Raw genomic sequence first — 13,970 nt, forward strand, 5'->3', positions numbered from 1 at the left:
GTGTAACAATCTCCACATCTAATCCGAGACCATTTCATCACCTCTGAAAGGCCCTCCGTGCCCACTAGCTGTCACTTCCCATCCTCCCACCCCTCCAGCCCTAGGCAACTGCAAAATGACTCTCTGTCTATATAAACTTGCCTATTCTGGGCATTTCACATATTTGGAATCATGCAATAGGTGACACTGGCTTTGGGGAGAATTTTCAGGTCACAGAACATCACTGTTCCCTCTGTTCTTTGTTACAGAGCAAGGCATCCAGGCTACTTCACAGACCTCAGGGCAGAGGGGCCTGGCCTTGTCACAAGGAGTGGATAGCCAGGACAGGAAACGCCTGATGACTGAGACAGAGAGCTGTGGAGCAGCCAGCCCCGAGCACCGGAGGGAGGGAAGGTCAGGGATTTCTCTGAAATTCCCAAAGTAACAGCCAACTAAATTGATGTCAAGGAAACATCTATCCAAAAAATTATAATCATATCTTTGATGCATGCAAAGTCTCTTTTTTTGTGTGATTTTTCTTTAGGAAGTTGAAGTCAGTATTCTGATGTTATTTTTTTTAATGCAATATGGGATTTCCTTGGTGGTCCAGCGGTTTCCACTGCCAGGAGTGTGGATTTGATCTCTGGTCAGGGAACTAAGATCCCGCAAGCTGCGTTTGGCAGGAAAAAAATAATATATATATATACACAGAGGTGAGAGAAGAGGCTCTTGAACAGATTCCAGTTTCAAAAGAGAAAAAAAGGAAACGGAGGGAGGCAGAGCTGCAGAGGGGAGCGTGCACATCTAATCAGATGAGTTACGTGGTCACCTTAAGCCTCAGCTTTCTCATCTGTAAAATGACAGTAATATCCACCTGCAGGTGACTGTGAGCATCAGGAAGTGCCCAACGTGTGCCTTCAGCACAGGGGATGCTGGTTACATGGCAGCTGCTGACATCATTCGTGCAGCAGTATAGCCTAGGGGTTACAGCCACCATGCCTGGATGTGAGACTAGCTTTGCCACTCAATTTCCTCATCTGTAAAATGGAGATAATGATAGAACCTATCTCTGAAGGTCATTTGGGGACTCAAATAAGGTGATCCTAGTTAGAACTTACTGCCATCATCATAAATAAGTTTTAGGACGTTTTCATCTCTACAATAAGACCCCTGGGATGCCCATTTATCATTAATCCCCACTTCCATTCCCCACCCCAGGCAACCACTAATCTGCTGTCTGACTCTATAAATGTACCTTTTCTGGACATTTTATATAAATGAAATCATTCAATAAGAAAAAAAAGAACTTATTGATTGTTCATGGTAGCCTGGCATTTTTCTAAGCACCCTCCATGTGTGAACTCAGTCAATCCTTCCAATAATCTTATGAGGTAGGTACTATTAATTTCCCCATCATATGCCTGAGGAAACTGAGGCACAAGTTAAACGACTTGCCCAAGATCACTCAGTCACTTAATGGTAGTACTAGTGTTTGAACTCAAGCTTCACCATGATTCTAGGCTGTCAAGGTTTTAGCACAATGCCTGGCACCAAGAAAGTCTCTAATAAATATTAGCTATTGTGACTGTTAAAGAATAACAATACTAATTTTTAACAACATGTTTTGGCAACTGTATTGGGTTAAAGAGTCTGACTAAATCCTTGACATTTAGTGGAGGATTGAAGCTGAGTGTTACCCATATTTGTAACCAAGATTGTTAGAAGCACAGTGCCTAACATAGGATAAGGACACAAGAAGTGTTGCTGGATGAATGATGAGTTTCCCAAACTGATAGACGTATTTATCAACATACAGCATGGTGGCCCTGTGGGGGAGGGCTGGTGGTGTTGAGCTGCAGGTGAGCCAGCCACGCTTGACCAACTTGGCCCCAGCCTTTGCTTTCAGGGTCACTAAAGGGCCATGATTCTCATAAAAATTGTAATTGGTCTGCTCTCATTGCATCATCTCCATTCACTCTCCCACCACCCAGTTCCTGACAACCACACCCAAACACCTGGCCCTCTCCCTCTGTACACACACCTTGCCCATTAGACTCTAGACTTTCCAGTCCCAGGAAGACTCCCTCTCTGTCTTATACAAGATTATTCCATTCTCTGCCTTCAGTCTTGTGCCTGCTCCCTGGATGACTCAGACATCCCAGTTCACCCCGATGTCTGTGACTCTGGGTATCAAAGCTGTCAAATTTCTGGCTTCTAACCCTGGGCCATTAAGGCATCCAGTTCCAGATGCAGCTCTGCTGCTGCAGATGAGGAGCAGCTCAGGACTACCCCTCTTGCCAACCCATGTGAAGGCAGAAACTTCCCAATGCCCCTGTGGGCTGATGCCCCAGTGAACAGTGTGCTGACAGCCTGCGGCTTGGCAGCCTGCGGCTCTGTAGGCTTCCTCCAAGAGCCTGGACCAGCACACACACACACCACACACGCACTCACAGATTTCACCAGCCTTTGCATACAGGGAATTTCTACACAAAAGGCCTGAGCCCTCAATAAACACTAAGCTGTGGGCAGATCTGGCCTTCTTGGATTGGCCTAGAGAGCCTTGTGAATAAAAATCATACCTGGCCTGTTTCCCCAGCCAACAGGAATAACCTCCTGATTGTGACTCAACTTAGGTACACAGATAGCCTGCCAGGAGGCTGAGAGCTGGCCTAGACATTGGGGCAGTGAGAGGGCCAGAAGCAAGTTTGGACCTTTTCTGGGTGAAGCAGAAAGCCGCCTCCTGCCACCTCCAGTGTGTAACTCATGTCCAGGTGTTGCCTCCCTAACACTCACCCTCCCCTACCTTCTGCTTGCTCCTCTCGCCACCTGCAAACCAGTTTCCATTTGCTTTCTTTCCCAGTACATATTTTTAGACTTCTCTTCTACTAATGTGATGTTCACTCCCTATCTGAAAAGCTGATCTCTCTTGTCGTTCCCCCATCCCCTATGGGCTTGGTCAGCACTCCAAGTGCACTGAACATGTGGCATCTCCAGAGTCAAGGTCATTGTACTTCGGCTGCCATCTTGCTCTGGCCCCGTGCCCCCTGCCCACGCTCAGTGGCACATTTCCCTCCTGTGTATACACCTGCATCAAGCTCATTCTCTGTGCTCAGAAAGGACACTGATCAATTTATAAGTTTTCTAATGACTTGGTCTTTCACCTTCTTTCCTATTTTGGACCTGGACAATTCCCAGCCAGGCTTTAGGGAGGATTCTGTTAGGTTGTCCAAGTTCAGAAGGGAAGGGCACCACGTTCTGAGAAGTGTATGATGTCCACCCCAGAACTATCCTATGAGACGAGCCAAAGTATGTGAAGCCTGAGGTCAGTGATGAGACATTCTGCTTCCTTGTAAATGTCCCTTGGTGGGAGCTGTGTGAGATTTCTGGGACAGGAGTGGCTCAGAGGGCCGAGACGTGAGCCAGTGGCCTCTTTGTCCTTCCACGGGCCCTTTGCACTCCCTACCTGTGCATGTGACAGCAGCAAAGACCCAGCACTGCCCATAGCGCACTGGCTGGCAGCCCGTGGCGTGCCACTGCTTCAGGATGGCCACGCTGCCCATCCACTCCGCGGGGTTGGTGCCATCTGAGTAATTCTCGCCCCAGTTTCCATTGAGCACCCCACTGTCATCATTGCTGTTGATCTGCAGAGAAGCCATAAGTAGAAGCATTAGAAGCAGCCTTTTCCTCCACAAGTGGGTTGCCTTCCGGGCTCCTGGGCCTGAGATGCAGGAAGATTTGATCTTATTTTAGCTGGGATCTTCCAGACCTTCTGGGGAAAGGGTGAGGGTGGGAAGCCAGCTATTCTGACTTGTGCACCACTGTTAATTACTTTATTATTCTGTTTCTACCCACCCTCTTGACCCCTCCACCCTCCATCCCTGCAAAGCCAGAGCTTGGCTCTAAGGGCATTTGAACACTCTTCAGAGGTAAAGAAATTTAGACACAAGATTATTTCCCAAAGCAGAGCTTCATTTAGTCCTTCCCCAAAATGCAGTTTGTAATTAATGGAGGTGATGGTCATACCCAGCCATTTCAGATCTCAGTTGAGAAAACCTGTTACCCAGATTCTTCCATCAGTCTCATCAAAAATGGCTTTGCCAGGGGCTTCTGCCTCTTGACTCTTCATTCCCCGGCTGCAGTGGGCAACCATGAGTGGGCAGGGCGCCCCTGCAGAGCTTCCTCCCTCCCTGGACCCAAGCTCACCATGGCACACACCACTCTGCTGATGTAGACAGGGCTGCCCCGTAGGGCACAGTCTGTGGCTGGGTCAATCTGGAAGTTCAGGCTCTTGTCTAGCAGCTCCAGACAGATGTCTATGATATTCTCTTCAAACTGCAAGAGAAGACGCAAAGAGGCAAGGTGCCCAGGCTAGGCACACGTGGATATGAAAAGAAATGCATGACCCACCCTACCCAGTTCTCCAGTGGAGTGTGTTTGTGGGATACAAGCCCATTTGGAAGGAAACTGTCCAGCAGCACAGCCATGGACGGCCCTACAAGGTCTCAAAGCTCTGGGGTCACAGCTTGCCTAGTTTGTACTTCCTGCCTGTCAGATTCCTGGAGTTTTTTCCAGTGAGTCTGACTGGCTGAAAAAAATCTGTTTCTCCTTCTTCGCCCCTTTAATCCACACTCCCGGAGCACCTGGGTTGTTTCTTGCTAAAGCCAAGTTGCCTCATCTTCCACCTCTACCTGCTGACCCAGCTCGTCATTGGGAGCTAGTGCTGAGACAATGGCAGGGACTTGTCACAGCACCCATGATTCAGTGGAGTTTTGGATTGACTAATAGCATACGAGTTATGGAAATTTTTCACCAAGACAGGCTGACTTTTTGTCCTTCAGGCTTGTAATGAATGCCGCTTCCTCTGAGGCTTTCCCTGAGCTGGAGCCTGGTTTCACTCCATAGCCCTGGCTATATCTCTTACTCATCAGATTCAGTTACACCGAGATGGCCAGGGTCTGTCCTCCTGGCCTGACTGTATGCTGTGTCCCTCCAGTTCTTCTTACATCTCTACCCCCTAGACCTGGCATCGTGCCCAGAACATAGTAGGGATGCTGTGCGTCTTTGTTGAATGAGAGTAAATGAATACATAAACAGAATTAGAAGGCTTCTCTGATCCATCTTCCCCAGGGGACAGTTTGATTGGTAGACTTTTTTGCTTTAAGACATTCAGCGGGTCCTATGGCCTGCAGGAGCAAAGCTCTAACCTCTTCAAGGCACATAAGACCCTGTGTGCCCCCCTTCTACCTGATCTGCCCCACTTCTACCTTCTCAGTCTCATATCTCAATAACCCTCACCACTGTGTGTGGGTTGTTTGTTTTTGCTCCAGCAACATCAGATTCCTTGTAACGCCTGTAGCTGGCCAAATCATTTCTCTCCATTGTGTCTGCTCATGCTTCCCCCTGCCTGGGATAGTTCCCCCTTTCCCTTCACTTGGCTAACTCAGTTCCAGCATCTCTTCTCCCAGGAAGCTTCCCCAACACCCCCATGCCCAATCAAGTGCGCTTCTTCAAGGCTCCCAGAATACCCTGCACCTGGCACTCAATCTTTGTATATCCCACTGCATAATCAGTGACCTGCTTATGTGACTGAGTCCCCACTTCATTGTGGGCTCAGGGGCAATGTTTTATTCATTTTCATGCTTCTAGCATCCAGCCCCTTGCCTGGCACTGAGCAGATATTCAATATGCATTCACTGAAGAAGAGAGACAGAAAGGAAAAACCCAGGACTCAGAAAGCACATCTCCTCACTTCTGTTTCTCACAGATGACAGCCAACTCCTGTCCAGGGGCCCTCTGGGATCCCCGTCTGCCCATGCTGAGTGAGGAGTTGGGGATGTCAGTTGGGACCATTTGAGGCTTTCATATCTCATCTGGACCATAGCCACCCTGGGAGCCAACGCTGGGCCTGGTGCCATCTGTGCTAGAGTTCTCTTTGAGCAAGTCTGGGACAGGGATCCATATCAAGCTGATTCAAGTGCCACAAGCCCCCAACAGAATTCTCCAGCCGCCACCCCTTCTGAGCAGCCAGAGCTGGCCCCTCCCCGCCGACCCCCAGAGTGTTCTGGTGCAAGGGCTCAACCTGGCTCTGGGCTTCCTGGAGCACCTGCTGTTGGCTGAGCTTTCAGTGGCAGGCAGGCTTTCAGTAACTCAGGCGTTACAGAGCCTTGCAATCAGGACAGTGCTGTTTTTACAAACAAAATCACATGTTTTAGAATATGTGTAGAGAACAAAATGTAGAGGAACACACACCTTGCTGGTGACTGTGCCTAGACAGACTTTCATATTCTAGACACCCATTTTTGTAATGTTTCATAAAGTTTTTTAAGCAATTATATGTTACTTTAAAATTTTTTATACCAATTTTATTTTTTGTTGAAGTATGGTTGATTTGAGCTTCCCTCATAGCTCAGTTGGTAAAGAATCTGCCTGCAGTGCAGAGCCCTGGGATCAATCCCTGGGTCGGGAAGATCCCCTGGAGAAGGAAATGGCAACCCACTCCAGTATTCTTGCTTGGAGAATCCCATGGACAGAGGAGCCTGGCAGGCTATAGTCAGTGGGGTCACAAGGAGCTGGACACGACTTAGTGACTAAACTATCACCACATAGTTGATTTGCAATGTTGTGTTAGTTTCAGGTATATAGCACAATAATTCATATATGTATGTAAACACATATACAGTCTTTTCTCTTTTCAGTTGCAAATTAGGATTTTGAGATTAAAATATACATACAACTATATATAAAATAGATAACCAACAAGGACCTACTATATAGCACAGGGGACTGTACTCAATATTTTTTAATAATCTATAAGAAAAAAATAATAATCTATAAGAGAAAAGAATATATATTGCTTTTTTTTTTTTTACTGTACCACATGACATTGTGGGATCTTATTTCCCTGACCAGAGATTGAACCCATACCCTATCCAGTGAAAGTGTGGAGTCTTAACTAACCACTGGACCACCAGGGAGGTCCCTGTACTACTTTTATAATGAGAAAGGTATGTGATCAAAACGAATAACTGAAGAGGTGATAGCAGTGGGGAGGAAGACACCCTGCTGCTCATCAGCCCTGCTTCTGGCTGAGATGTTCAGGGGACAAATTTTCTCCAGTGTGACAAAATGGATCCTAGAGCCTGTCACCTGGGGTTATGAGGATGAAGGAAGCGTGGTAGCTGGGGCCCCACTGGAAACACAGCTAACAAACATCCAGGAGCAAGCAAGACCATTCCCACTGCTGTCTGCATCTGCACCCTCTCGGTAGCCTTCCTGGATGGGTGCCTTCAGCTGTCCTTCCCCTTTAAGCCTTATTGTCCAAATCATATGTGATCATCTAAGAACACCTACCACCTTTCTACGGCTGCTCCCCTAGCTCCCTGGGATCACATCACATATCTTCTTGGTGCCATTTAATTCCCACTTGTCAGCAGTTCTGGATGAATCTTGCATGAAGGGCACCCTCCCACCCACTCCTGCTCTCCTCTCCCCAAGAGACCAAGGCCTGAATGGGCCATAAGCAGAGTTGAGACTCACTTGTCCATAATTCCAGGGGCAGGGGCGGATCCAGTTCTTGTTCCCTTGATAGATGAAGCCATAATCATTCATGACATATTCCTGCCTCTGGGGTTCGCTCTCCAGGTAGACAGCATCCTCTGGGAATCAAAGTGGGAAGACACAAGGCAGAAAAGTCACATCATCTTTCCCACTCTAGTCCCACTCCAGAAGGCCCAGGCCCATGGGACCTGAGCTCTGGGGAGAGGGCTGGGTGACTCCAAGAGGCGCATGAGTGAGGGGGAGACCCACCCCCACCACCCATCAACACCAGCCGTAGAATCAATAGAAACAGAAGGTAGAAGTGAAAATAACCTTTGGTGGAATTTTTTGGTTTATAAAGCACCTTTACATACTAGCCCCATTTCAAGGTTGAAGAAATAGGCTCAGGGTAATAAGTAACTTGTCCAAACCACACATAATTAGAGCGAAATGTGAACACAGAGCCCATATTGAGTGCATGCTTTTTCTGCTACACTCAAGTAATCCTCTATGGAAATGAGCAAACTGGAGCCTAGGGGCTCCTCCCTCCCTCCCTACCTACTTACCTTCCTTTCTTCACTTTACCCTGTACTTCATTTTACAAATTTTCAATGGAATGTACTTATTACTCTTATAATGGAAAAGCTCCAGTTAACTTTAGAATGTATGATGAAGGTAGATGTTAATAGTGGTCAATAGTTGATTATAAGTTTTCTTTTAAAGTAAAGATGACTTGGTTCATTATTTTAAAATTCTGAGTAAGTAAATAAATAACAAGGCTTCTCTGCCCTGCTTGTTGGCGGTTGGGAGTGGATGCTGAGTGCATGGGATTGGGGAGGTTTGCGGTGGCTATGGAGAAGGAGTCTGGAAACCCTTGAGCCTTGCTGTCTATGGTACTGACATGGGGCAGAGGTGAGAGCATCCCGCCTTACCTGGGCACCAGGGATTGAAGAGCAGGATGAACTCCCCAAGCTGGTAGGCTGTGACAGGCCCCTGTAGGGATCTGATGTGAACCTTCAAGAGGTACCGACCCACAGCTGCCACAGGAGGGGCACACAGGCTCACCTCCAGGGAACTGGCCCCGATGGTCTGCAGTGAGGCGATCCAGGGGCTCGGGCCACGGTGACCTGCCAGGCTGAACACGGCTCGAGTCCCCTTGGGCAGATCTGGCAGCGGTCCTAAGAAGGAAGCAGAGCTGAGGAACTCTGCAGTGACCTCCCAACCCCCGATAATTCCCCCCAACAGATACACACACACATACACACACACGCGCGCGTGCAACCCCTGCAAGCCAGCCAGAGTCCTCACCAGTCTCAGTCACAAAAATGATGTTGTCCAGGCCTGGCTGGAAGGCCCGGTTCCTGAAGTACAGGGTGATGTTGAAGGCCTGGCCCCGGCGAACAAGGAGGCGGTTGGAGCTGATCTCTTCTGTATGGTGCCGCACGTTGTTCCAGGAGCTCTGGAGGTCAGTGAGGGCCACCTCCAGCCCTGTGATGGGACAGCAAGGGCAAACAAAAGAGCAGAGATGTGGGGTCTGGTCCAGTCTTGTCCACCACTTAGTAGCTGTGCAAACTTGGAAAAGAAACTGAACCTCTCTGAGCTCAGTTTCCAAGTAGGTAAAATAGAATCTATGATAAGAGCCTTTCAGGGTTTGTGTTAGGATAAAATGGACTTCCCTTGTGGCTCAGACAGTAAAGAATCTGGATCAGGAAGATCCCCTGGAGAAGGAAATGGCTACCCACTCCAGTGTTCTTGCCTGGAAAATCCCAGGGACAGAGGAGCCTCAAAGAGTCGGACACGACTGAGCAGCTACTGCTAAATGAGGCTCCTTGCATGCAAGTGTCTCTCCCTTCCTTCCTTCCTCTCTGCCTTCCCTGCTTCTGTGGCCTTCTGTCCCTTTCTCCCATAAGGAGGCACATCGTTTTCTGCCCCTCTTTGACTCCTCTTGTAGGCCTGGCCAACTCTGACTGCTCCCTTCAGTCAGATGTCTCCAGCTTCACTCCTGCATTGACTCTCTTGGACTCACAGTTTCCCTTGTCCCTGCACCAGTCTCCAGCTCTGAGAGCAAGTCCCTGGGGTAGCTGCCCAGGTTAATTGTAGCTGCCCCATCTTAGCTGCTATGTTTGAAGTAATTTGCTAGCTCTCTGACTACCACTAACGCTTTGTGCCCAGTGACTTGGGAGCTGAGAGCTGAGGACGGTCTCAGAAAGGCCCACTCCCAGCCTTCAGCAGCTTCCACTGAAACACAGACAGACCTCAGTGTGCTCCAAGTGTGCCTCCCCCAAAGGGCTCCACTTCTGACTCCTGCATGTTTGGCCATGTTTCTACCTCAGTCCCCAAGCACTGGGTTCACAGCCCTTAAATCGCAGTTGACACCTTCTCAGTCTCTATCCATTCATGTGTCGTAACTCCCTTCACTCCTTCCTTCAAAATATCGGTGGTGTTCTTCTGTCCCTTTCCACATGACCACAGTTCCAACCTCCTCACCTCACCACTAGTGACTGTAACAGCCTCCGTCACGTCTGCATCCTGCTTTTCCACATCATCTGCTCCTTAACACATCACCAGATTATCTCCCCTCAAGACAATTTGTTCATTCCGTTGTCTATTTCCTTTAAAAGTCCTGAGATACCCCCCAGGCTGCCATCCAAAAGACACACTCTTAATGGGACATTCATGACCCTGCAGACCTGGCCTTAACTTACGCTTACCTTCTCACCTGTCAGCCTTCCCAGCACAGGCCCTCTCCTCCAGCCAGTCTGTCCCCAAGCAAAGCTCTACCTGTCTGTGTATTTTGGTCCTACAAGAGCTACAACTCAGAATGTTCCCTCACTATAAAGAATTTGTAAAACTCAACAATTAAAAAAAAAATAACTCAAATGAAAAATGTACAACTGGTGTAAGCATTTCTCTAAAGAAGATACACAGAAGGCCAAAAAGCACGTGCGAAGATGCTCAACAGAATTAATCATTAGAGAAATGCAAATGAGATAGCACTTCACATCCATTAGGATAGCAATAATAAGAAAAGCAGTGTTGGTGGTGGGGATGTGGAGAAATTGAAACCCTCATACGTTGCTGGTAGGATTGTAAAATGGTGCTTCAACTTTGGAAAACAGTTCTCAAAATGTTAAATGTTGAGTTATTATATGACCTGGCAATTCCTAGATATATATCCAAGATATGAAAAATGTAAGTTCACATAAAACCTATACCTGAATATTGATTGCAGCTTTATTCATAATAGCTCAAAACTGTAAACAGTCCAAATGTCCATCACCTGCTTAACAAATGAATGAAATGTGTATAGCCACACAATGGAATATTATTCAATCATATAAAAGGAAGGGTGAACATCTATAACATGGATAAAAGTTGGAAATACTATGCTAAGTGAAAGAAGCTAGACTACTACACACAAAAGCCCACATGTTGTATGATTCAAGTTATAGGAAATATGCAGAATAGGCAAATCCATAGAAACAGAAGTAAGTTAGAGTTTGCTAGGGGCTGGGGGTAGGGGAGAATGGACTATAATTACTAGTAGGTATGGGGTTTCATTTTTGAGGTAATGAAAATGTTTTGGAACTAGTTAGTGGTGATGCTTGTAAACCTTCGTGAATTTAGTATTAAAAAAAAGCCAATAAATTATCCACTTTAAATGGTGAGCTTAATGGTATATGAATTATATCTCAGTAAAGCTATTACGGCATCACCAACTCGATGGGCATGAGTCTGAGTGAACTCCGGGAGTTGGTGATGGACAGGGAGGCCTGGCGTGCTGCAATTCATGGGGTCGCAAAGAGTCGGACACAATTGAGCCACTGAACTGAACTGAACTGAAGGCTATTATAAAACAAATATGAATCAAATTGACTGTACCAGAATACCCTAATGAATATAAACTTTCTCTTCTTAAACTTCTTTAAGTTCTTTTGATTACAGTTAATGTGTACCTTTCTCATAAACTAGTTGTTGTTTTATTATTGTTATTATAAAAGAAATGTCAGCGTAAAGATTGGCACATTGTAGATACTCCAGTGTTTACTAGGTTGAATAAGAGTTCTCTGTTTTTTTATATAACCCCCCGAAATTATTTTGTATTTCAGATTCAACTACCAGCTGTTGAGGGCCTGATTACATGTGCTAGGCCCTGTTCGAGGCACTCTAGGCCAGTAACCTCATGGAATACTCGCCACGGCATTGAGGGGATGAAGCGTCATCCATGCTTGAAGATGAGAAAACCAAGATGTAAGTAGGCTACATATCTTACCCAAGGTCAGACTTAGGGTAACTGGCCCACGTCCAGTGCTCTCACCATTACCCAGCAGCTGCCACCCACTGCTGGCCTTCACTCATGTTCAGAAAGGACATCTGACCCACTGCCCCCTGGGAAAGCAACTGAGCTTTTTTCCAGAAAAGAAAGAAGCTCACCCTTTTTAGAAACCAATTGCCTATACAGGGATTGCTAACTGGCCCTGATTCATGTTGGACACGTGGCCCAAACCACTCAACAGCTGTGGCAGCATCTTCCTGACAGCCAGCACTGGGGCCAGAGCTCATCCTCCGGATGCGTCGTGGGTTAAGTTAATATCTGCCTATAGCACAGGGATTATTCTTCAGGCCAAACATCAGATATCCAAATAGGAAGTACATTTAATACTGGACATTTTTATTCTCATTGATGGGAGGGGAGAATGGGGTGAAATGATCAGGGAGATAGAAGGGAAATTATAGGGAAGACTTTTAAAGTAATTGATCTCAAGATCTATCCTAGAGTAAAAACTCTCACAGGAGCACAGAGAAGCACAGATAAGAAAGTACACTGCAGCCTTGCTTGTCTAATTGAAAAATGGGAACAACCTAGATACCCACCAATAGAAGACTTGGTAAATAAATTACTTACAGCCATACTATGGAAATACTATACAAAGTGGAAAATACTGACGTAAATCTTTTGGTACTCAGAGGTGTGGATAGAGGTCCAAGAGATACTGTTCAGTGAGTAAAAAAAAATCTAGCTGTAGAAAAATATGTGCAATATGATGATACCATGGATATGCCAAGAAGAAGAAGAAGAAGAAGCCATACAAGCTAATCCTATGCATTACTTTGAGCATATTTACATGAATGTGAATGTATAGACAGAAGACTAGTAACAGTGGTTTCTCTAGAAATGAGGCTAGGTTGGAGTGGTAGTCAGGGGACTATAGGTTTATCTGTAATTATTGCTTTATTTTACTCAAACTGTGTGTTCATTATACAATATTTCTTTTATAATTAAAATTTATAAAAATTTAAAACTAAAATTTTAAACATAAAAATCGTAAATGAAGAGGAAGCTATTACATTTGTAGAGGTTTTAGCTTATTCTTCCACATGGTTTTGGGGCTTCCCTCATTAGCTCAGTTGGTAAAGAATCTGCCTGCAATGCAGGAGACCATGGTTCAATTCCTGGGTCAGAAAGATTCCCCTGGAGAAGGGATAGGCTACCCACTCCAGTATTCTTGGGTTTCCCTTATAGCTTAGCTGATAAAGAATCCTCCTGCAAAGCGGGAGAACTGGGTTCGATCCCTGGGTTGGGAAGATCCCCTGAAGCAGAGAAAGGCTACTGACTCCAGTATTCTGGCCTGGAGAATTCCATGAACTGTATAGTCCATGGGGTCACAAAGAGTCAGACACAACTGAGGGACTTTCACTTTTCACTTTTATACATGTTTTTGACCAACCATTTACTCTTTGTAGCAGCTTTTTCTAGAGAGAGGGAGGTGATACGGAGAGAAGGGTAGTGGTGAGAACATGAGTCACAGACACTCTGGAGTGGAGGAGAAGAGAAGAATGAAGATTCAGAGAATTCTGGAGCTAGAAGACAATTTTAAGATGATCTGGTCCAAGTCCCCTCATTGGTCTGGCACGGGGACTGGGAACTAGAGAAGTGACTTGTTCAGCGTCAAGATCAGCTCTGGCAGAGAGGGTAGGAACCCTGACCCCCTAATCCCTGGCCCTGCCCTGGCCCACGGGGATGTGGAGGCAGGCATGCTGACGCTCAGCTGTTTAGCTGTTTACCTGCCAGCCTCTACCTGGTCTCCTGGTTCTCAGGCTACCGATGAATTCTGCTGTTTCTGGAACTTCTCTTCTTTCTGCCTCCATTCTTGACTTACTCATTCCTCCCTCTGAATCCACCCTTCCCTTGACCTCCTGCTGTCTCTCTCTTCCTCGGCCCTGAGCTCCAGCAGCCCCATGGGCTTTGCGTACCTTCCGCCATGGTGGCTGCCTCTGGCTCCCAGGCTGCTCCGCGCAGAACAGCTGGACGGCCTGCAGTGTCAGGAAACTGGTCCTGGTGTGTCTGCTTCCCCTTCCATCTTCAAGACTCCAGCAGACACTGAAGGCGGGGAGGCTGCTGCACTGCCACCTGCTTACTGGGCAGATCACAACTGGTTTTCTCACTTGCCCTC

At 46.8% G+C, this 13,970-nt stretch overlaps 1 protein-coding gene across 1 annotated transcript in view; it reads right to left on the minus strand.

The window, feature by feature from the left end:
- Positions 1–13,970, minus strand: part of TGM5 (transglutaminase 5) — a 30,873-nt gene extending 16,903 nt beyond the window's left edge. The window contains exons 1-6 of the mRNA XM_005695290.3: positions 13,771–13,970; positions 8,824–9,003; positions 8,448–8,693; positions 7,516–7,634; positions 4,183–4,311; positions 3,443–3,620 (exon numbers count right to left, since the gene is read on the minus strand). Of these exons, the coding sequence (XP_005695347.2) occupies positions 3,443–3,620; positions 4,183–4,311; positions 7,516–7,634; positions 8,448–8,693; positions 8,824–9,003; positions 13,771–13,780 (862 nt within the window). The 5' untranslated portion in view covers positions 13,781–13,970. The remainder of the gene's footprint in view (positions 1–3,442; positions 3,621–4,182; positions 4,312–7,515; positions 7,635–8,447; positions 8,694–8,823; positions 9,004–13,770) is intronic.

Source organism: Capra hircus, chromosome 21 (assembly GCF_001704415.2).
Source record: "Capra hircus breed San Clemente chromosome 21, ASM170441v1, whole genome shotgun sequence".
Lineage (NCBI taxonomy): Eukaryota > Metazoa > Chordata > Mammalia > Artiodactyla > Bovidae > Capra > Capra hircus.